Source organism: Castor canadensis, chromosome 13, assembly GCF_047511655.1.
Source record: "Castor canadensis chromosome 13, mCasCan1.hap1v2, whole genome shotgun sequence".
NCBI lineage: Eukaryota > Metazoa > Chordata > Mammalia > Rodentia > Castoridae > Castor > Castor canadensis.
Window position 1 is genome coordinate 11975134 of NC_133398.1, and position 22887 is coordinate 11998020.

At 44.7% G+C, this 22887-nt stretch overlaps 2 protein-coding genes across 23 annotated transcripts in view; one reads left to right on the forward strand and one right to left on the reverse strand.

Annotated features, from left to right (window-relative positions):
• The window catches only part of Strbp (spermatid perinuclear RNA binding protein), a 131006-nt gene extending 118258 nt beyond the window's left edge, over positions 1-12748 (forward strand). For 4 of the 8 annotated variants that reach the window (XM_074051061.1, XM_074051062.1, XM_074051063.1 and 1 more), the window contains one exon: positions 1150-2026. In XM_074051061.1, the coding sequence (XP_073907162.1) occupies positions 1150-1244 (95 nt within the window). In that variant the 3' untranslated portion in view covers positions 1245-2026. The other 4 variants (XR_012440321.1, XR_012440322.1, XM_074051060.1 and 1 more) reach the window with 4 other exon arrangements.
• The window catches only part of Rabgap1 (RAB GTPase activating protein 1), a 166582-nt gene continuing 149873 nt past the window's right edge, over positions 6179-22887 (reverse strand). For 13 of the 15 annotated variants that reach the window (XM_074051047.1, XM_074051045.1, XM_074051044.1 and 10 more), the window contains 5 exons: positions 22051-22155; positions 21146-21229; positions 20517-20588; positions 18585-18782; positions 6179-6526 (listed from right to left, as the gene is read on the reverse strand). In XM_074051047.1, coding sequence (XP_073907148.1) covers positions 6179-6526; positions 18585-18782; positions 20517-20588; positions 21146-21229; positions 22051-22155 — 807 coding nt within the window. Of the gene's footprint in view, positions 6527-15202; positions 16925-17388; positions 17551-18584; positions 18783-20516; positions 20589-21145; positions 21230-22050; positions 22156-22887 lie in introns of those variants that run through there. The other 2 variants (XM_020166011.2, XM_074051052.1) reach the window with 2 other exon arrangements.

Below are 22887 nucleotides of genomic sequence, written 5' to 3' on the forward strand. Positions count from 1 at the left end.
GAAGTCCTCCACTTGCATTCTCACCTTGTTTGGAAAGCTGATGATGTTACTAGAAGGTAATGGTTTCATTAAGGTACTCACCCCCATGGAAGGCAACAGTGCAGTCACTGTGTCCTAGAAATGTCTGTTTTTAATATGCATTAGCTTTCCTTTCCCCTATCATATTCTGCTTTCAGAGCTGAGCAGTGCCCACCAGTGTTAGTGGGCTTCACAAAATACGACAAATTTATGTGCCAGATTTCTTTGAGACTTAATGATGAGAGTGAAATGAGCAATGAAATACAAATGTCAGTGTCACTTCTCAGATGGATTTTACACAATAATTTGTTTTTTCTCCTTGACCTTTTGTCTTTATTAGTGGTGGGTGATACTTTAATAAAACCTCATCACTTGCTGGAAATAGCTGTAACTTGTCATTCTCATCCTGTGCATTAGTGGCTAGACATAAACAAGAAAGGGCCCATTTCAGCTGGGATTTTTCATGTTTCATTGATTCATTTTGCTGACCTATGGATGAAACAGAGCCATCACTGAGAAGAAAAAGCATGGCTGGTAGTGTCTGGTTTTTATGAATTAAATGTTTACAGTAGACCTCTGTTTTTGGAATACTATTAATTGGCAGTTGCAGTTGTACTGATATTTGAAATTGATCTTCAAATTGGATTCCAAGTTGGAATCTCCCTGGAGATTTCTCTTTAGAAAATTCAACTGACTCTGCTTCATAACTCAACCCCTCTCTGATGGAAAAAAGGGAGCTGTGCTGTTTTCCAACATGATGGCAGTCATTTCAAATGGTTTCTACCAAGTCTTTTTTTTTTTTCTTTTTTTAATTTTGTTGTTTGTTGGAAGTTACTAACCATGTTGTAAACCTGCCCAGTTGCTGCAAACTTTTACATTTCTCTGCTTTACTTAAAATAATTGAGCTGTCAGTCCTTTGTTAGAAGTGGTAACCATGCAAGTTCAACTGTTAAATTCTGTAATGAATTAAGTGTCCCCCGCCCTTTTTTTGCTGTTCCCACCCTTCCATTTTGTAATGAAAATTCCACTTACAGCCGAAAGAGCAGAGAAATATAAATGAAGCTCTTGGCTTCACTAAATTATGTGAAATTAATGTAAAGTTTTGCTTCTCTGCTCTTTTTTCCACTGTAGGTGGTTTTTTCATTGACAGCCCCTATTGCCAGCCTCTGAGCGTCGCACCATTTATTATTCACTTGGGCCCTCAAGATTTCTTCTCTGACTTCTAGAACCATCAGGTTGTCTGGCTTGAAATGGCAATTTCTATGTCTTGGTCTTAAGAGCAATGTGACACCTTGAGGCTTCCCGGCTTTCAGACACACCACTCTGACACCTTCTTTTTGAAAACAATGACTGAGCGTTTTAACGAAGAGCAATACTTTGTCTAAAGCCACGGTGTCTGTTTTAAAACTCTTCCTCTGGAAACCTAGCAATATCTGTACTTAATCCTTTCAATGTAGCTCTTGTCAAGGAGTTTACAGACCAACGTAGAACTTAGAATTTGCGTGTAGCTGTGCTATCTTCTAACACTTTTTAAAAAAATTTTTTAGCACATAAATCAAAATAGTTACATTCCTGACTGTGTCAGTTTAGCAGTATTATGATTTCTCCAAGACAGGGGTCTTCCTTAAGCCATTTCTTTTGGTGGGGGTTGGTGCCTTCCCAGGAACATGGCTGGCAGCCTGTGTCTCTTCAGGCTGCAGCAACACCCCATCTCTTGTGCCAGGTAATGGTCCCATAGATTTCCAGCATACCTCATGCTAACGAGGTGGGGCACATAGTGTGATGAAGCAAGGAGTTGGGTTTATGTAGTTCTCAATTTTTGTGATATCTCAAAATTGTTAACCTGGGGAACAAACCACTGATTAATATTGTTGGTGTTAGCTTTTTTTTCATCTTTAAAAAAAATTTGGGTGAATGTTTGAAAATCATGAATCAATCACCATTATTAATTGAAGAGCTGGGAATACCTCGTTAATGTATTTTTAAAACTGGTGTTGGACCCTCTGTGTATTTCAGGTTAATACTTTTAAGCAGTTTTCAGCACGTTTATCTCACTTTATTCTCGTTCTCCTCGGACCTTCGTAGCCATATCACTTGTATAAAATAGGCTGAGATATAGTGACTGTAAGCTGTGATCTCAGTATACAAAGGTAAGCTCTTTTATTTTCTGATTAAAGAGAAAAATAATCGATTAACACAACCTGCATAAATGACAATCATATATGATGTATTTGATCTCTTAGGTCTTATGTCATCACATTACCATTAAAAATTTTATGATCTGAATGTAAAATAGTTATTTTCAGCATTTGTTTTAATGCCCTTGTAAATGGTTTTTATTCTAGAGAGACATTTCACATTCACTGAGTTAAGTGTGTATGTGTAGAAGCTTAGGATATAACATGTATGTAAATTACACATACATGCAGGTACTTGTTTAAATATAAGATTTCAGTGGTAGGAACAGTCCACCTAAGAAGAATTTAATGATAGGGCACTCTCTTGGCCAAAGTGCTGAGATTTCAGAAGCAGCAAGACTGGTGACAGTGCTGTAGGATCCATACGTGTAGTTGTTATACAAGCTGAAGGTCAAAGTGCCAATTTCTCAAGGAGAGAAACTTCTCTGAGAAATGAAAATCTCTGATCTGTGTTGTATGCCCCAACACAACAGCAAGAAGCCATAAAAAAAAAAAAAGCAATAGAAACTGAAAAAAAAAAAAACCACAAAAGCAAAACAAATTACAAAAATCAAACTATTATGGTAACTCTGAGAAATACATATAATTGACTGAGTTAAGCTCATTTTTTGCAGAATCAATGTTGGCAAGACTCAGAAAAGTGAGTAGTGAACCTGCAGAGACCAAATAGATTTAAGGCATTTTGTCTGTCTTTTCTAGATTAGGTAACTAGAATATTTATTTCCTGCCTTGTACTATCATCATGGAGTTCATTTAAAAGATGTGAGGGTTAGGACAAATACTTTAGTAAGGATTTGCCTCATTTAGTATATCCCATAAATGCATTTCATTATGTGTTAGATCTAAAGCTTTGTTTGATGCATAGAGAGATTAAAACATATTTCATGTTTTATATTTGTCTGTAAGTAGCACTTTCTGTTCATTACCAACTTGAAGGTTGCTGGAACAATTTTTCCCCCCACACAGAATCTGTATGTACAGTTTGTGAGGCTGTGACATCTGTGACAGGTCGTACCAGGTAGAGCTGACTAGCTCCACTTGCAGTCTAGTCCTGCTCAGTGCTTCAGTGCCTGTTGTGTGCCAGGTGCTTTGCTGGGTACCAGAGAACAGAGGCTCTGGCCACTGGAGGCATTTTAAGTCTGAATGTCTCCTTGTTGGTGAAATTGGCCCCATTATAAATATCCTGTTTTGGGAGACAAATACTGTGTTGTTAGCGGCAAAAGGTATTAATGAAGTTAATAGTTTAATTATACACCACGAAATAGTGTAATGTAGGCCCTTGGACATCACTGAAATTGGTGTCACTTGAAAATGCCTTCATATAACTTATTTCCTGAAACCTACTGTGGTTTATGTCCATGGATCTTTGTTCAGGTACGTAATGGAATGACACTAATGACACATACTCCAGTCCTTTTAAGCAGTTTTTATAGAGCCACATAGAACAAAAGTGGTTAAAAATTAACTACATTTTTTGATGACAGGAGTTTTACTGTTATAATCAATCATTTATTATAATTTCTGTTTCTTGGTTTTCATTAACAATTTGTAGTAAGGGAAATATTCTGTGCTGAGTCTAAGGGAGTCACTTGACCTTTTCCCCTCCACATAGTTGATTTCTAGCAGCCCAGAGCCTTAAAGACCAGGCATATTGTGAGTGTCAAAAGTGAAAACAGTCTGCTCTCTGGACGGTCTTCCTGTCATTCCCACTTCATGCCAGTGCCTTTTGAGGGAGGTGGGGCATCCGTGAAGTCACCCAGAACCAGAAAGGTGCCATGGTATTCAAGCTTGTTCTGTGTAACATGTGACGCCATATATACAGTGACCATGGGCTCCTCAATGTGACTAGGGGGCTACAGGGAAATGGGTGGCAGATGAGTAACAACAGCAGAGCCAACCAGTTGCTGCTAAGGTGAGTCTTAACATTGATGCGTTTCTTTCTAACACTTACAGAGCACAGAACTTCTTATATAAGAACAGGTCCCTTCTTCTCATAAAAGCATCTTCCAGAAAGACTTAAATCAAGAATTCAAGTTGAGTTAGTTGTAAGAATAGATATCTTTTCCTACATTATCATTTCAATTTAGAGTTAACATCTTCCATTGATTTTTGAAGCAGTGATCCTTAAAGATTGTTTTTAAAAATAGTACCATAATGCAAATTGGGTTATGTAAGTTTTACAGCACAGCTAGAAATAGGGAACAGAAACCATATGAGAATCTGGGCCAAAGTATTTCTCTCACTCTAGCACATTCCCATGCAGCTTGTGATGAGTTAATAGCTGGTGCACAGGAAGTACTCTGTGAATGCTGAATCTTCTGTGGTTGGCCAAGGTGGAGAGAAATGTGTGAGAGGCAAGGCTGTGCTGACAGGTGATTGAGAAGCAGGTGCTTGGGTTGGTCCCAGGGTGAGAGAGAGGAGTCTTAGCTCTGGGGACCAAGCCCTGATGATGGCTGGTGCAGTGGTGTTGCTGAGGATGGGGCTCATGTTTCTGCTGTGGTAGTTAAATCACCAGCTAGGCTGTTGCCAGAGGGCTGTAAGTACTTGGTTGGGGATTTATGGGTGCTTAGAATTTCGTAAGGGCTGAACTTAGACTGTCTACCTGCTGATTCTAAGTTTCCTATCAGTACAAAAATAAATAAATAAATACATACATACATACAAACCCCAGCTCATGCATTCCTCCCCAGCTGAGGCTGTTAGGTAGAAACCTTCACCTTGTTCAGTTAATATTGAGGGAAAACCTTTGCTTTTCCTGACCAATCATGTCAACATCCTAATTTGTTGCTGCTTCTAAGGAGGGTCTTGGTTTTTCTAGGAGGAACTTTGCAGTTTGTGCAGATGACCTGGGCTGCCCCTGCTGGTGGGTGAAGATAGATTGCCACTATCGGTCCAGTCAGGATAAGATAGGTGATTTTCAACCCTTGCTGGAGATGTATGGTCAAGAGTCATCTTTCCTTGTTGCTGGATGGCCAGCTGGAGGGTAGCTGCTGTTAGAACATTGCCTCAGCATTGCAGAGGAACCTGGTGCCCGTTTTGTAGAAGGTTCTCCTTCCTTGATCCTTTTGTACAATTTGTACAAAGGGGCTCTGTATTTAAGTATTAGCTAATTGCCCCAAGTAACTCAGGTAAAGAATCAGGAATGAGAGAGAGGACGGAATGTTGCCAAAATTGCTATCTTGGGTGTGCCAGGTGGCTGGACATTCTTAATTCTCAAAACACCCCTCTTGGAGGTGGAATTATTCCTATTTTACAGATGAGAAGTCTAATGCTCCAAGTTAAGTGTTAGAGCCTGGAATGATACCCAGCTGAATTCAGTACCAAAGTGTCTTTTCTGTCCAGCAGTCTGCAGATTACAAGGTCGGGACGAAGGCTAAGCTGGAGTCTAGGCCCTCTGACTTGAACATGCTCCAGACCAGATAGGATGACAGGGATGTTTTTTAGACTGATTGTAAAAGGTTATCTAACAAACTGGAAAGATAGACTGAAAGAGCAGTGTGGCTGTATAAACAGAGGAAAGCTTTTTTATTTAAAGCTTGTTTTTGTGTTTGAGTAAATACGAATGAGAAGCTGAGGTACATGTTTCTGGGTGCATGCACTGCCTGGCTGAGAAAAGTGATGGGGATGTCTAAAAAGATTGGAGCCTGACTGAAGGGAGTCTGTGAGGCTTTGGCTCAGTGGGTAAAAGGAAGAGGCAGGAAGAGCAGAAGCCCAGGCTTGGGTGTAGGTGTAAGGAGGTGTCCGTGGGCAAGTACAAAGAGAGATTGAGTCAGTGACATCATTTTAAAATAAATTTAATTAAAACAATAAAATTGGTGCTCCCTGCCCCCCTAAAAATCTATTCTGATTGCCAAGAGCTTCTCTTAGAGTGGGCTTCAGGTGGGCTGCCAGCCTGGATTGCACATTTTCCGTCCATGTTGGGACAATACTAGAGGAACCTGATTTGCAGGAGTCTGGGGTCTCTAAAAAGTTGCTGACTGTGAACTGCTCTGCTGACCTTGTCTGCTTCTCCCACTACTGCAGACCACTTCCCACGCTCCTTTGCTATTTGATGTCAGCTGGTCTATGCTTAGGGGTAGGTTGGTGTGGGGATACAGAAGCCACCTAGCCCAAGCTGTTACAGTCTTTGACAATTGACACCTCTGAGCAGCTGTCTTTTTTGGAGGGAACAGCAAGAAGGAACCTTCTTCTAAACCAAGGTCTAACACTGATGTGTGTGAGGGAGCGTGAGACCCTGAGATGGGCAGAACACAGCACTCTGCAGAGTCCTCTTCCATTCTTTGGTTCATTTCCTGCTCTTCTGGTGAGTCCTGGAGAAATAGCAATGCAAGAATTGTTGTTTCTGCTGTACACACAGGGAAATTGAAGCCCAAAGATCTCTAAACTACTCCGCTTGTTTGTGGCAAAACACTATGGCTCCTAATTAGTGAGTTTTTAGCCACACAGAGGAAATTATATTTCTTCTGCTGTTTTGATGGTTAACAGAAGCCCTTTCTTAGGGATTAGTTTTGGACTCCACAACTGTGGGATGTAGAAGTTTGCCTCTTTTGTTGATGAGGCATTGAGAGGCTTAGGTAAAATGACTTGCCCCAAATTATACAGCACTTAGTGGCAGGGCCCACACACTCTGATGGTGCTGTACTCAGCTGGTGCTGTGCATTTGTCATTTGTGCAGTGACCATCCTGCTTTCCAAGGCTGGCAGCAGTATCTTCTCTTTCTCTTACACTTTCTACTCACCTTTCTTCCAGATTGTGGGGCTGTATCCTATGTGCCTTGAAACAAAACAAGCAAAAACCCACCCACACCACTTTCTGACCCTTCCCACAAAGAATCCAAACTTTCTGGGCCCATGAAGTCTTTGGTTCTTTGGAAGGGACTGTTGGTTGGCTGCTCCTGGATTTTTGCCAGCTGTACATTCAAGTCTGTTTCCACTGACCAATTTCTTACACTGTAACTGAACCTGTATGTAATAAAGTGAAAAAATCAGTAACTGCTACCTGGATAGACACTGGGGCTGGAGGGATGGGAGGAGACATGCTGTTGGGAGGTATGAAGCAGCAGCCAGCTGTTTGGTAGTGTAGAGGAATTCTGCAATGAGATGTCTGTCTGAATTGAACTCTGATGTAATTGGTGATAATGCTGTGAACATGTCTCCCTTCTTGGGCACATAGATTATTGATCAAACATTGACTGTCACCTGCTGTTCTTTGCCAGGCTCTGTGTTGGAGTCAGGGGAGACCATTGGCAGATGGAGGGTGCAGGGTGGCAAGGAGCATGCTCAGGGGGTTTGAACAGAATCAGAATTTTCTGTAGCTTTGTCCTTCTCCTAGACATGCAGTTTCTAGCCAAGGGCTGGGGGCCAGCAGGCACATTCTCAGGTGTCCCAGGCTGTCAGGAGAGGAGCCAGGCTTGGGAGGTGACTTGCAAGATGAGAAGAGCATAGAGCTAAGTCAGTTAGAGTGGCTCTGATCCATGTGGGCCAGGCTTTCCATTGGGACTGCATGGAGCTGGACCATATCTACCTGATGAGGGAGTTGGGAAAGGAGCTCAGCAAGGCAGGCCCATGTGCACAGAAAGTCACAGCCCACTGAGCAGCATGAAGCCTCTCATTGTAGGACCCAGGACGGTTACCAGGAGCCACTTCAGGGAATGCCCTGGGTGTACTGCCCATCAGTGATTACTGTCATCCAACACAGTACAGCCAAGGACCCAAATCAGGAGTGATGAGGAAGAGGCTGTTGCCAGTGCCCAGGTAAGGATGAGGGAGGCTGCCACAGCTGCAACAGAGATGGAGGTGGGAATGAAGTCCTCCCCATGGGCCTGGCTCCTCTGTTGCACTGAGCAGGGGCATCTGACAGCACCCAGCCCTGGCCAGGGAGCATTTAGGGGGAGGGCCAGCTGGAGCACCTCTCCCGCACCTTCATTCAGAGGATGGCACAGTCATAATTACTGCCTCAGACCAAGAGGAGCGAGGAGGGATGGAGATGTTGACAGAGCACCGAGACCTTGGAAAAGTGCAAAGCCCATCTTCATTGTGCCTGTAAATGGGGCTATGGTGGAAACCATCCCCCTTGTCAGTGGACAGACAGATTTATAGCCAAGTAGTCAGCATCTTTGCCATTTCCCTGAGTTTCTGCATGGTTGGGCTCGCTAGTAAGATGTTCCTTTTTACTGGGTTTTTTTGCATTAATTTAAAAAATAGTGATGTTTTTTGTTTGTTGTTTTGTCTTTTTAAATTTGGGCAAGAGCTTGGAGATTTCTGGATTCAGTATCTGTGGGACATAGTCTTTAACCAGCGGGAAAAAGTGTAGGTTTTCTTTATAGTGTTCTTTGAGTGGAAAAGCTGTGCAATTACTGAAGGATTTGTTTTAGATTTCAGTTTTGTACCAATCTAAGGCCTGCTGAATTCACATCTCTGTCATGGGCAAGGAAACATGAGTAATCATGGTGGGTTTGTTTTTGGTTTTTTTGTGGAGCCAGAGATGAAACTCAGGGCCTAATGGATGCTAGGCAAGTGCTCTATCATTAAGCTTCATCCTCAGTGAGTCAGGGTGGGTTTCTGTACCTCTGTATTTCTGTTGCTTTGCTGGGGACTAGAGTTCAAGCAGCAGCTGTGGTTTGGAGGCCTTAGGTTAGTTTTGGAAGGGCTAAAGGTATATTGAGACACAGAGCCCACCAGGCTTTGGATGGCCAGACCCCCCAGGCCAAGGGTCTTCATAACTGTAAGCGGTCTGTCTGTTCATCCCCATGGGCCCCACAAACATCTCCTTCCTGTGTATCACAATGTGAAAATATTTGGGAGCACTACACTAGCCCTGATGTCAGTAACCTTTTCCTGTAAAGGGGCAGATACTGTAGTGAGCATTCCAGGCATTATGGGCTATGCAGCCTCTGTCACAACTTTCACCTGTCATTGCAGCACAAAAGCAGCCTCAGTGCGGGAGCAGGTGAGTGTGGCTGTGTCCAATTACAAGAACGGTGGCCCATATTTTGTCATCTCTTGCCTTAGACTGTAGAGCTTGTTTACCCTTTGGCTTAATTGTGACTGAAAAGTTTCTTCCCTGCTACCTGAACTCCAGCATCTCCCTGCAGAGAACTCCTGAGCTTCTCTTGTCCAAACACACATGAAGAGAGGTGCAGCCCCCGTCCAGAGGTAACTTAGGTTCTGAGTGACAGGTGGCTAAAGAGTGACATACACGGTAGGCCTTAGGAAGGTCCATGGTGAATGGTGCCCAGAAGAGCAAGGGGCTGAGGTGAATGGGGGAAGGCCTTAGGAAGGAAGTAGCTCTGAAGTGGGGCTTAGAAGAGGAAGGGATGGATAGTTCCCCCAGGAAGTGAAGAGGCCAGGTGGTGGAGAGATGATGTAACAGCCAGACTGTGTGGTTGCACAGGCATTGGCAGACAGTTGGGGAATGGCCTGGGTACCAGGCTGAGGAGCGCAGACTATTTTTTGGGTGGAGGGGTCAGCTAGTGGATCCTGTGTGTAGGAGGGGAAAGTGTCACATATGCATTCAGAAACATTCTGGTTTTGGGAGACCATGTCTGTAACTACAAATTGTACCTCTCTAGTCTCGACTTTTCTGGCAGGAGACGGGGAACTCTTGGTACTAGGGTGGAAAGTGAGGCCCAGAGAGCTGGGTGGTTTTTCTAGGTACCAGGTATAGTGGGTCAGTAAGTGACCACACCTTTATTTTTGAGATGCACAGTTTGATGTATTTTCTGTCTTCAGGTCTTTTCTCTCCTGTGATCTTAAAGATTATTAGAAAGGGCAAGACAAAGGAAGTATTTGATCTCAAATCTAATTTTGGCTTAGGACTTTGGTGTGAGAGGATAAAATGGCAGAGATTGGCTATCCTTCATTTCAGAGTCAAGTCACAGGGCAAGAAAGGTATGTGGAGTTCACAATTGCTTTTTCAGGATGGCCTTGAGGGAAGCCCAGAGGTGCTGCTCTCCACCTTCTAGGGACCTGCACACTTCTAAGGAAGGTCAAAGCAAGTCCTACTCAGGTGCATTACCAACTGCTCTGGGCCAGGCCTCAACCTCCCTACTGGGGGCACTGAGGTGAGAAGACATTTACACCCCAAAGAGTGCTTGGGGTGTAAATGCACTTTCTGAATTTCAGAGTAGTTCCTATTCTGCCTAGGCCATTCCTGGGCAGGTTGAAAGCAGCTACCATTCAGTTTTGGTGACAACCCAAGGAGCAAATGCTGCTTACTGTCCGTGAGGTTGTGCTTTGTGAATTAAGTGACCACAAAAGTTCTTGAAAGCATGTTTCTGAGCACACTGACTGCCATCTCAGCCTTACCTAACTCCCTCTAGTATGGGATGTGCTTCAGATTTTGCTGCCTTATCATTTCTTGTGTACTTGGGTTGGCTCCAAGGATCTGACAGAAGGAGCACACCGTGTATTTTTCTAGAGAAGTTTCTGGGTTCATGGAAGGGAAAATGACAAACTTGTGTCTGGGGTAGGTGGAGACTGGCTGTGGCTTTTGGAGAGTGTATCTGTCCCTAGCTGTGACACCAGGTGTAGCTTTTCATCTGACAGCAAGTTCTGTGTTGTGCTCCAGCCTCTTAGGAAGGCTTTTGTCAGTGGGCACTGTAACTCACTTATGGAGCTAGAGCCCTGCCCTGTTTTCCTGTATTGGGGAACGGATGAGTTGGAAACTTCTTTTTAAAGGTCTATCCTAAGTATTTCTGCTGCTGTATGAGTTGGGAATAATTTTTTAAAAAAATTGTTCCAAGTACATGAATCAGGAATAGAGATGGGATATTAGATAGCTAGAAAGACTGCCTTTAAGAAGTTTCTTCTCGACCTGTAACTTAGAAAGTTGCATTTTGAGTGTCCTGCTCCTTGCTCTCTTCCGGGCCCCTGCTTCTCGCTCAGGCTTGGGAACTGGGTTCTTGCTGGTGTAAACATCTTAGCTTTAGGATTTTTGTTTGATAGGTCAATGGCAAGGCACATCCAGGTACATTTGTCTCCTTGACACTCAATGACAAGCTCTGACCCCCCATGGTGGTGATGGTGGCCCATGTGTGAGGTATGACTTGGAAGTAATAAGGTGAGCCCTGATTCCAAAAGTACTCTGAACATGAAGCCAGAAATCTGCCATAAGATGCATCCTTTATCCTACCCTTTCATGCATGTAGGCCTGAAGCCCTGGACTATGCTGTTGGAAGTTGTCACTCTGCACCCCACTTCTTAAGAAGGGGATGCTGAGAACTCCTTTTTCCCTAGCTCATTTCACATGGTAGCTTTTGAGCAGTGGCTCCACCCTGGCTGTGTGGAGGCGCTTAAACTGTGGAGAAGCTCAGCTGTAAAAACTGTTGGGTAGGGCAGCAGTTGGAGACATCCTTACATCCTGCCTAGGGGGCTCACTTGTCTCTCAGGGGTCACTCTGGCTGTCTGGTGAGCTGGCTCTAGACAACTTTTTCAAGCAGCACATCAGAGCTCAGGTAGGCAAAGTGCATGTGTGGTCCAGGTGGGAACCTCCTGCTTGTTGGCTGTTTTCGGGCAGACATATATTTTAGCACCTAGCAGTGTTTCCCAAAGCATCTTTGGACCCAGGCCTTTCACTGTGGACCCTCTGTCTGGTCTGTTGAGTAACTAGTTGACGCGCAGCCACTTTTTCAGAAGATAGGTCTCCTGACATAGTCATAATTAGGGCATATGCACTACCAGGAACAGTGAAGCTGATGGGCCAGAACCCAGGGGTGCTCTTGACGGGAGGTGCTGGGGAAGGGACTGGCCTTACATCATTAGTACCACAGCCGTATGACTGTGGCCATGATCTGCCTGTTACAGGGTATGCAGCATTCTTGGAGGAGTTGGACTAGGCAAAATTGCTTCTCAAGCAGATCTGTATGGGAAGGAGATAGGAGGTGCAGCCTATGTAGCCCCCCTCACCTATAGCCCCTCAGTCTTAGGGTGGGGGCACAGGAGGCAGGGAGAAAGCTGAGTGTAGTGTCGTGGGTAGAAAACCTGTCCCCATTGCACGGTTACTCGTGACATTGGACTTCTGGCTGTAGCTCACTCGGGTCTGGTGATGGCCAAGTTAGTGTTTAATAGAAGTCTATTTAAAATACCTATCTGTATCTATTTAATGTTTTTTCCTGAATACACAAGTGTAAATAGTATAATTTGTTGTGCAAAGTCTTTGGCAATAACTTCATGTTGTGTATTGTTAAAAAACATTGGAAACCACAGCCACCATGGATTGTCCTACCCCTCTGGGGCTGTGGTTACATGTAGGACTCTGGACTTTAAACCATCGGTGTTGAAGCAGCAGCCTGCATGTGTGGACTGTCATCAGTGCCTCGCCCAGAGATGCCTGGCCTTCATCCAAAGGGACCCTGCTGCCCCGACTCCTGCAGGCAGCGTCCACACTGTGGCCCCTTCATGCTGAGTGCATTGGACTCTGCCATAGACTGAGCCTCTTGTCTGGCTGCTGCAGTTTGTCTGTAATGCCCTGATATGTTGCATTTTCCCCATTTGGATGAATAAAAAAATAAAAGCTTCTGTGTTAAATAGCAATGGGCTGGACTGTTTGTGCAGGATCCACTCTAGTGAAGAGAAGGTTCAAGTAAGATTAGCTCAGTCCATCTTACGGGTTCTTCTCTTTACACAAAGGCATGGAGGCTCCTGACATGGCCAGCAGCTTGGGAGTGGGGCTGGGGCCTAGTCCATGCTCCTGGCTGTGGTCCTTAAAGAACTTCCTCTGCAAGAAGTTTTCTGCCCATGAACCTTCAAGTTGGCACCTGGCTTAGGTGTTGGAAGTGCCAGTGAGTGCTGAGTTCTAAGCTGTAGCATGCCCAGGTGCTCCTCACAACCCACACTCCTGACCCTCACACCCACCCCAGGGGTTGCCAGAACTTAGATGTAACAAATCAGGAAGCCATGGCAAAGCTGCTGGGAGGCAGAACACTTTGACTCCAAAGCTGAAGCTCCTGCAGCCATGCCCAGGAAGATTCCTGCAGGAGAGACCAGTGAGGCTCGGCCCTCTAGAGCCCAGAGGGAGGTGCTGAGGAGACAGGACAGAGCTATTACCACTGCCTGCAGGTAAGTGGATGGCAACACTGGGTGGTGTGTTGCTTCACGTTGTGACACCAGGCTCTACCACCACTTTGGATTTATAGCCCGCTAGCATGGACTGAAGAAAAGGCAGCCTAGTTAGCCAGGTGCTGACCCCAGCTTTGCCTTTCTCTACCTGAGGGGGAAAATGAAGGAGGGAATGTGTGATGAGTCCAGAGTTCCACAACAGCTAAGCAAACTTGACACAGGCTGGACAGAGCCCATGCGGGGTGAGATACACATTCCAGGTTGTGCTTTGGTCTTGGCCCTGAGTTCCACATGTTCATGCAGTATGGTTTCCATGGCAGATTATACCAGCTGGCTTTGGGGGTTAGGTACAAGGTAACATTCTAGCTGTGTGGTCTTCTGTGAGCCCTAATTTCTTCACTTATGAGACAGATGGGTAGGGCACCTACAGCTCAGTCCTGTTGTTCTAAAGAGTGCCTTAGTCGTCATTCTGTAAGGCTTCATGCCCTTTGTCTATATCCTCTTCTGCCCCCTTCTCCTCCTCCCACTGAATCTTAAAATCTGTGTCAGCATCCAGCACAATCTCTGAGCAGTGAAGTGACTCCTCCCAAGCCACCAGGGGTCCATGCTACCTACCAGGCTCCCCTCCATAAAGGCACTGGTTTTCACAACTCTCGGGTCAGTTCAGAATAGGTGTATGTTCTGGGCTTATTTTGGTACTGTGTGGGGTCTCCTTAACTTAAATCTTCTCACTGCCCACTCCTGGCCACTGGATTTTGGACTTCAGAATGGACGTGGAGATTTGGGCTTGCTACCTCTTGTCTTTTCTTTTGAGCCTTCTCCTTTCCCTGCCTTTCCTCCTTTCCACTACCATTTTGTCTCTCTTGCAAACATACTTCAGTGGTGCCACAGGGTCCTGTATACCCCTGTGCTACTTACCATAAGGCAGTACAGTTACTCTCCCCATCTCAATCAGGGATGGATGTCTGGTGTATGGACTCTTTTCTTTTGGCCAGGGCACAGCTACAGGATGAGGATTTCTGCAGTTTCTACACTTCTGAACATGGGACCTTTGAGCCTGGAAAAGCATGGAGCAGGCTGGCCAGCAATACGGACCTTAGAAATACACCCTCCAGCCAATGGGCATTGAAGGGATCCTAACTGTGCTCTGGAGCCACTGTCCTGGTCTTTGCAAGGGTACCTGTGATTGGCTAGAAACTTCCCCAGCCTCAATGCATGGAGAAAAGACAGGCCAGGGCCCACTGTCTTCCTTTCTTGCAGGCATGAAGCCATGGTCTGTGTCTCAGCAGGCTACTGTTCAAAGGGGGTGGGGAGTCCTGGGAGGGTAGGTCAGATGTGGAGGGGAAACACAGGGTTACAGAAGCATCACTCTTCCTGCTTCAGAAAAGTAGGGAGGGGAAAGGGTAGAAAGGGACAGCAGAGAGCCTGGGGCCTGCATCCCTGTGATGCAGGCATGTGGAAGAACCACTAGTGAAGAGTTTTTTAAAAGTGTATCCATCTGCCCATGCACTCTGGCTCTGTTGCTGTTTTGCCACACACTCTCATGTGGCTCTAGTATTCCCTCTCCCATCTCTGTCCCAAATGAGATGAGAGTATATTTCCAGGCCCAATTCCACCCTTCCCCCTCCCAAGATCTCCGATATACTTAAGTGTCTTGCTTATCACCTCAGGACTGTACTTCTCAGGGAGGGCCACATATGATAGTAGGGGCATCAGTTTCCCAAAGGATGGAGCCTGTATTTTTCTTTGCCACATAGTCTGAAACCACACTCATGGCTGAAGAGGGTAGAGGCGCGTCAGAAGGGATGTGTTACCTGATGTTCACACACAAGCCAGCATGAGGCTGATCCTCTCTGATTCTGCTGGTAGCAGAGGTTGGGCAAGGGCGGGCAGGAACATGTAATGATAAAACTGGTTTTTACAAAACAATGCTGTTTGTACCAAAATATTTAATGAGTATGCTGTTAAAATAAAGCCAACAAAAGAAATAGTAATACAATTTTACTGGTTTATATTTCAGTTCATAAAGACACATAAACTACCCTAGCACAATATCCACACACCTAGTATTAGATGGGCTTACAGCTGTTTTGGTAACTGAACAAGAAAGACACAGAAAGCGGCTGGAGGGGATGGTCTGGGGGAAGGGTGCCACTTGTTATCTCCCTTATCACAGGTGACCTCAGCAAGCATCAGTACAGCCCACAGGAAAAAAAAAAAAGATAAAAAACAACCCGAGTGTCTTTATATACAAACCAATGCCTTTTATAACCAGCCACCTCCACACGGAACGCAGAGGATGACCACCTGTGGAACAGCCTGTCAGCATATCACTATATAAATTAAGAGTCAAAATTTTTATTTATTTAATAATAATAAAAAAAAGGTGCTAAAACCTCCATTCCATAGCTACGAAGTGAGAACCTAGAGCCCATCTGGACAGTGAGGTCCGCACCCAGCCACACTCTGGGAGGGCTGAGGACCTGTCAGCCAGTCAGGGAGGGACCTGGCCAGTCGGACAAGAACCTCACAGCATGTGCATACTCACAATGACACAGATACACAGCTCCGTCTTCCTCACTTGTACAGCCTGTTGTGGAATCATACCAGGAACCCTAAAGTGATGGAGCTCTTCACATCCCCCACAACAGCAGGGAGGACAATGGAGCCCACAAACCTTTAAGTATAAGTGCCCAGGTAACCACAGAAGGGAGCTGTGCAGCTCAGCAGTCCTAGTCTGGGGGGGGGGGTGAAACACTGTCAATGGGGATTTTGGGAAAGGGGTGTGTGTGTGTATTATGTATGGATACCTGACACAGAAGCAAAATAAGATTTGTCCATGTTATGATTAAGCCAGTCTCACAGTCATGTTGCTCACCCACCCCAGTACTGTGAAGTCATTTTGGCAGCCAATGCTAAAAGATGATAGGGCTATGAGAGTTGCATAGAATCGCTCAGAGACATGAATAACGCCAAACCAAAAACCTGTGCCTTGTATAGGTTAACAGAACTAGGTGGCTTCCACTATGACTATGAAACCCTCCTACTTAAAGCAAAGTGTTTTTCCATGTATACTCGGGGAGCCTTTGCTGGCACTGACAGATAATTATTTTTAATTTTTGATCCCCCTATATATTTAGATCTAGATCTAGATCTAAAATACGTATTTAAAAGAAAAAAGTTTTAGGAAAAAAAAATCAACACACTGAAGTATCCCCAAACTCTGATTGTGTAAACTCAGCCTTCAGGATGGGTGAGGTGTTGACCTACATGGGAAAAGGCCTGGGTGGCACACTGAGGAGTGATTTCTGGTGTGTGTGTGTCCCAAACATCAGCTGGATGGCAGGCCTGTTGGTGTCAGTAGTGAGGAGAGCCTTACCCAGAGCTCTGGCCCAGCAACCCTCCAACATGTGTCACAGATCTTAGGACATTCCATTCCTGGAATGTGTCACAGAATCACACAACTGGCCACAGAAGGCAACAAAAGGTGGTGTGTTTTCTGCAGGTGTCTGGAGGCAGCAGCTGTTCTTAACAAGTTTCTTTTCCTTGAACCCCAGTTGCCGTCTTTATGGAGCTCAGTGTTCTGTTAAACCAAGTCTTCTTGGCTGCCTGCACCTCATTGAGGGCAAGGCCTAGATGATGCTCCAAATCCTACAGGAGGAACACCGTGTATGAGGATCTCAGTTTCAGTATTAGCGCCGTGTCCTCCCAAGAACTGAGCTCAGAGAAGAGCTCTGTCTATTCTTGAGAGGCCACTGGAAATGTCCCCAAACTGGCAGAGGAAGGTCTGCAATGCCTGGAGACTTGGGAGCTTTCCTAGGGAAGACATTTCTTACCTAGTCTATTTATTAAAGCAGCCTCCTAATTTAATGTCTCCCTCTTCTGGCCAACTGCACACACCTGATACTTTAGCTGATTACATCATTAATTTCCAGCTAAACCTTTGAAGTCCAAGTCTCTTTGTATGGTATTTGAGATGATTCATAACCTCCACCCATATGCTCTGTTCCAGCCTTAGTACCTACCTTCATCCCCTCCTATACAGAAGTACTTTCCTGAAACTCCCCACCCTCCAGCCCCTCGTCTCCCGCCGCCCCGCTGCAGAGCATCTTCTGCCAGGGGTGTTCATGATGGTTCTTTCTCTTCTGCAGCTCCAAACCCTGTGCATTCTCTGATCACAGCTCAGACACTACTGCCTGGGTGATGCTGTTCCTGATTGTCCTGGGCAGTCCTGCAAGGCATGTCTTAGCTTGTAGTCCCAGCACCTACGACATGGCCTGACCAAGAGCAGATGCCCAGTTATGACAAACAGTAAAGGAAAACCTGGCCCACAGCTTTGGGCACGATCTGTGTTCCTGCCACACACAGTGCCCAATGCCTACTTGTGCTCAATGCTGGCACTGGTGGAACTAGCAGTGAAGCAGAAAGATGAGCAAAAATCAGCCCGCCCTTCTTCATTAGGAATGGCAGCTCGGATAAATTATAGTTAAGCTGTATAAGGTCACAGAGCTCTAAGTGATGGGAGTTAGAATAAAAAAAGTTCACATTTATCAAGTTCCCATTGCTGTGGTAAGCCATTCCTGCATATTGTCTTATTTAGTCCTCAAAAGAACCTGACAGAAGATTGGCACTCTCATCACTTCCACTTGCAGATCAGGAACCTGAGGTATAGAAAGGTTACTACCTAACACAGGTTCAAGAGTTCAGTGGTGGATGTTGGGCATGGTGGCTCACACCTATAATTCCAGCTACTTGGGAGGCAGAGGTAGGAGGACTGTTGGTTTGAGGCCACTTGGGACAAAAGAGTTAGGGGATCCTATCCCAAAGAACAAGCTGGGTGTACTGGTGAAAAACTGCAGTGACAGCTATGAGGGAGGTGTAGGTAGGAAAATCAGTCTGAGGCTGGCCCAGGCAAAAAAGTACGAGACCCTATCTGAAAAATAACTAAAGCAAAAAGGGCTGAAGGTGTGGCTCAATTGGTAGAGCACCTGCCTAGCAAGCACAAGCCCTGAGTTCAAACCCCAGTGCCTCCAAAAAAGAAAAAAATGTTCAGTGGTGGAGCTTGATTTTAAAGCACGTGTCCTATGTCCCACTAAAAAGATCCACAATCTCAGTCCAAATTCTTAGGGCATGCCAAATACTGATTTAACCAATACTGACAAATATCAATATTGGTTTTTAACCTATGAGGATTATGGTCAACGTTTAAAAGGGGAGAAAACATCTCAAACCAGAAAAGTCATTTCTGGCTTTTCTAGTCCACACCAGAGAATCTGGCCCATGGCACATGCCTAAGTGACAATGGCATTACCTGGATCTTGCATTCAGCTTCCACCAACTGGAGCTTGGTTTGTGCCAATTCTAGCTCCATCTCTCTCAGCTGGTTCTTGAGCGTTTCCTTCTCTTCATCTGTGTCCTCATCCATAACTTCCATGGTTGAGCTGATGCCCTTCACGTGTCCTTCTTTGTTGAAAAACTCTCGGCAGCGATCACAGTCATCCACTTTTTGCTGAAATTGAGTATCAGAGGTGAAGAGGCAAAGAACAGAAACTGGCCCATTAGGATGTCGTGAGCGCTTTCTCTAGAGGAGATCTGAGAGATGGCATCTCTGTTAGCACTTGCAGCTTCCAAAACCTGGCTGTTTAGAAACTGGCAGGCAACCTACTGGAAAAGCTACCTGGTATGAAATGTTAAAAGCAATAAAAATATTGATTCAGTCTGGCACTTTTAGGAACTCATGCTAACAAAATGATGCCATGACTAAGCTGTGATAAAGATTTATGTTCAAGGATTTTCACTGTGGAACTGGGGATATGTAAAAAAGGAGAGAGGGGAATAAACCACCTAACAAGTGAGAACAATTAAACATGCTGTGCTATGGTTATTCAAGGAAATATGCAGGCTCTAAAGGAATTTTGATGGATTTTTTGTAACATGGAAAAATGCTTAAATGCTACTTTAAAGAGATAGGACACAAAAATGTTTGTAAAACATGCTTACAAATAAAATATCCCATTATTTTGTCAAAATAGGATGTCGCTGAATGTAAGAAACATTATTTTATGTTCCTCTAGAAAATTCTAAATTAAGCCACAAAAAGCAATTAGAAAACATCCCAATTTTGAAATGTAAATTAAAAACTACACATCTTGAATAAATGAAATTTTATGTTAGAGTAAACACGGAACAACAAAGACCGAAATGTCTAAACACCAAAATGTTAATAATGATGATGTCAGAGGCTTGGGGATATGACATGCTTAGGAGACCCTAGCTTTAATCCCCAGTACTGCTCCCCCCAAAGATTTTGTTATCTGTAGGTAATTGTACAAAGGTTTTTTTACTTATTTACTCACTTCCCAAATTTTATATAAGTTTTTGAGCCAGAAAATAAATACTTAAAAATAGGTGCTTCTGGTTATGATACAAGTTGGTGTCATCTTGTTCCAGGTATCACACTGCTTTGTGTAAACAAGGCTGTGAGCACAGAACTCTCCTATGTTCTTGTTCACTGAGTTGTAATATAGAAGTAAAGCATCTTTTAGTAAATTACTCAGCTTATAAAATCTGACATAGGTGTAAAGAAAGCACTGAGCTGGGGGTATGGCCAAGGGGCAGAGTGCCTGTCTAGCAAGGGCTAGGTCTTGAGTTCCAACAACTCAGTACTGCCAAAAAAAAAAAAAAATCAGCAAGCTATACCCCCCTACTCCCAAACTAGCAGTGACACACTAAAAATTAAAGTCTTCATTGTTTCTGGATCCACTAAAACAGAAGGAAAGAGCTTAGGGGGGGAAGTGTCTATACAGAACAATGTGGAAACAGTGGATGAACCTGACCCTGCACTCCCACCTCAAGCAAAACCTAGTACTTACTGGACTCTGTCTTGGGGAAGCCATGCAGCAAACTGACTGCCTTCCCAATGATGTTCACAATCCTGGGGGCAATTTGGACTTTGGGATCTAAAGCCAGAGCTCTTTGGTCTTCTCTGAACTCCCACAGAAAACAAGTAAGTTGTCAATCGCTGGGCCAGGCCGTGACAGGCACCTTATCAATCAGATACTCCTTAGCTTTTCTTGTTTATTTTGGGAGATTGAATCCAGGGCCTAGTACATGTTAGGCAAGAGTTCTACCCCTTGAGCCACTTCCCCGGGCAGCTTCTGTCTGAAATCAACAACCTCTCCCAAAACCTGCTGTGCTGAAGACAGCCAAAACATGAGCAAGGTAGTGTAAAATGAAGTCTTACCCGAATTTTCTCAATTTCCACTTTATTAGCTGTCTGCTGCTTTTCCAGTCTTTCACTCAACTGAGAACAAATCTAAAGAAATGAACAGAAAACCACAATCTTTTGAGCAATGTAGTCATCTGCATAATTTGGTCTTGGGATAAGATCTATACCAACAGCTAGAATATGCTAGGTGGTATTAATGCAGCACCAACAAGCTGTGATACTGACATGAGCAGAGGCTACTCCAGCTGTGGCCAGCCTCAGACTTGCAGGAAATGACCCATGCCAGACTTGCAGGCCAGCATGAGATCCCAACGGAGAAGGAACATGATCAATCAAACCGCGTTCTCGAAACTACCAGCGTTGGAGAGAACTGCTTTACAGCCATTTAGACTTTGAACGTTTCCTGAAACATACTGGGGCTTTAATTCATTAAGTCCCTACTAGATGCACCATGCCAGGCACTGTACAACACATCCTTTATATTACACACAATGATACTCCAAGACATGGCTTAGTTTTCTTATTTTACAAATGAGACTAAGGGGACAGCCAGGGTTTGAAGCCAACATGCTTTTGCACTGTGGCTAGAGGGCACACAATCCCTGCCCCAGTGTACCACCTCAGCCCATGATGCAGGAACCCACCTGTTTGTAGTCACCAATGATGGAACTGTTTTTCTTAATCTCAGATTCTGCCTTGTCAAGTTCCCGACGGCACATTTCCTTTAACTACACACATAAAAAAAGCAAAAGTGAATTTAAGGGAAAAATAAAGGAATCTCTGTCACTAACTGCTTCATGCCAAAAAAGTGCCTCAGCCAATTGTCCAGGGTCTAATTCCCCCACCTTTTCTTCCACCCTTAGTAGCACTCATACCATTCTTGAGGCTAGGAGAGGGGAGAACAGAAACATTTCTGAAAATGCCAAACCGATCTCCAATGGGCTTCTCTGTAGTTCTCCTGTGCCAGTGCAACCACCCAAGCTGTGGCCTTAGCAGAGGAGCCAGCATAGGCCAAGCAGAATGAAGAGCCAAGAGGCCACAGCAGTGCTCAGCACCACATGGTTTTGTGGACAATGCTTGGTCACAGTTCACCTGAGGCAAGCAGGCATGCCCATCCTGGAGGACTGAGGAGGTTGAGGAGAGGGGTTTGCTCCAGGCACGGCCTCCACAGCTCTGCCTATGACTGAAGCACTGCTCACAGTGCTCTAAGTGAGACAGAGGATGAGCCTGGGTTGCTGACAGTCTATGACTGGTGTGCCTACTCCCTCTGCAGAAATGTTAATTTTTCGCTATACTCCATGCTGAATTTCAACACCAGGAATTTTTCCTGCCCCAACCAACGGTGGGCTCTGACCTACTGTCTCCTCCTAGACTTAATAATTAAAGAACCACTATGCTTTACAAAGTAAATAAAAAAGGCCTTTGGAAGGAAATTAAAGTCAGTTGTCCCCAGAGTCCCTGGTGCAACAGGACACCACCAGCTGAACTTTCAACATGCTAGCACTTGCAAGACTCTGGGAAGTCTGGGAGAGAGCAAGGTTCCCTTCACCTGAGCAGACTCTTCTTCCAACCGTCTCTTCTCTTCTTCTGCATCAATCAGCTTCTGTTTGGTCATCAGTAGCTCCTTATTCAATGCATCTGCCTTTTCCTCAGCCTGAAACGTTAAGAACATGCTGGTAGAAAGCAACAGCTGAGAACTAAAAGGAGCTTAAATTGCATGGGCAAACTGACCCAAACAAGGGAATGCTGTTCCCTCATCCCCTGGAAGGAAGTGGTGCAGGGCAGTGGTCAGGGGTTTAGCTTTGGGTTCAACTCCCATTGTTCACTGACCATGTGCCACTTGGATAAGACACTGAGACCTTTTCTAAATTTCAGGCTCTTCATCTGTGGGACAAAGCTTGAAAATCATTCAACGCAGTGTCTAGAATATAGTAAATATAGGTAGCTTTCATTTTTAATAATAGTAATAAGCTCTGGTTTTCGTCTTCCAAACTGTATTTCCTCTGCTTCATCCAACAAGTCTTCTATTTTGTTCTTATTACTCACCCAGTAAAGGAGGCACTCCTTTTCCAGGCACTTTCTTTTTATTGTCTTTAATGGGTGTGTTTCATTCTAGTCTTTTTCTAACACATGCAAATATCTGGTGGCTGGACCTGTGAGTCCCAGGGAAAATGATATCCTCCAAGGATAACTGAAGAATGACTGTTCTCTATCACGTCAGAGGGCAATCAAGGACCAGATAGACAGGGTTTTGGCTGGGCTCTGAAGAGATAACCTCCTGTGAAATGGAGGGGTGCTTCCCTGAAATTAAATAGTATTTCTGGTATCACTTAGCTAAAGTGGTGTAGGTGGACCCCACTTTCTTCTCTACTCTTCTTCTTTGGGA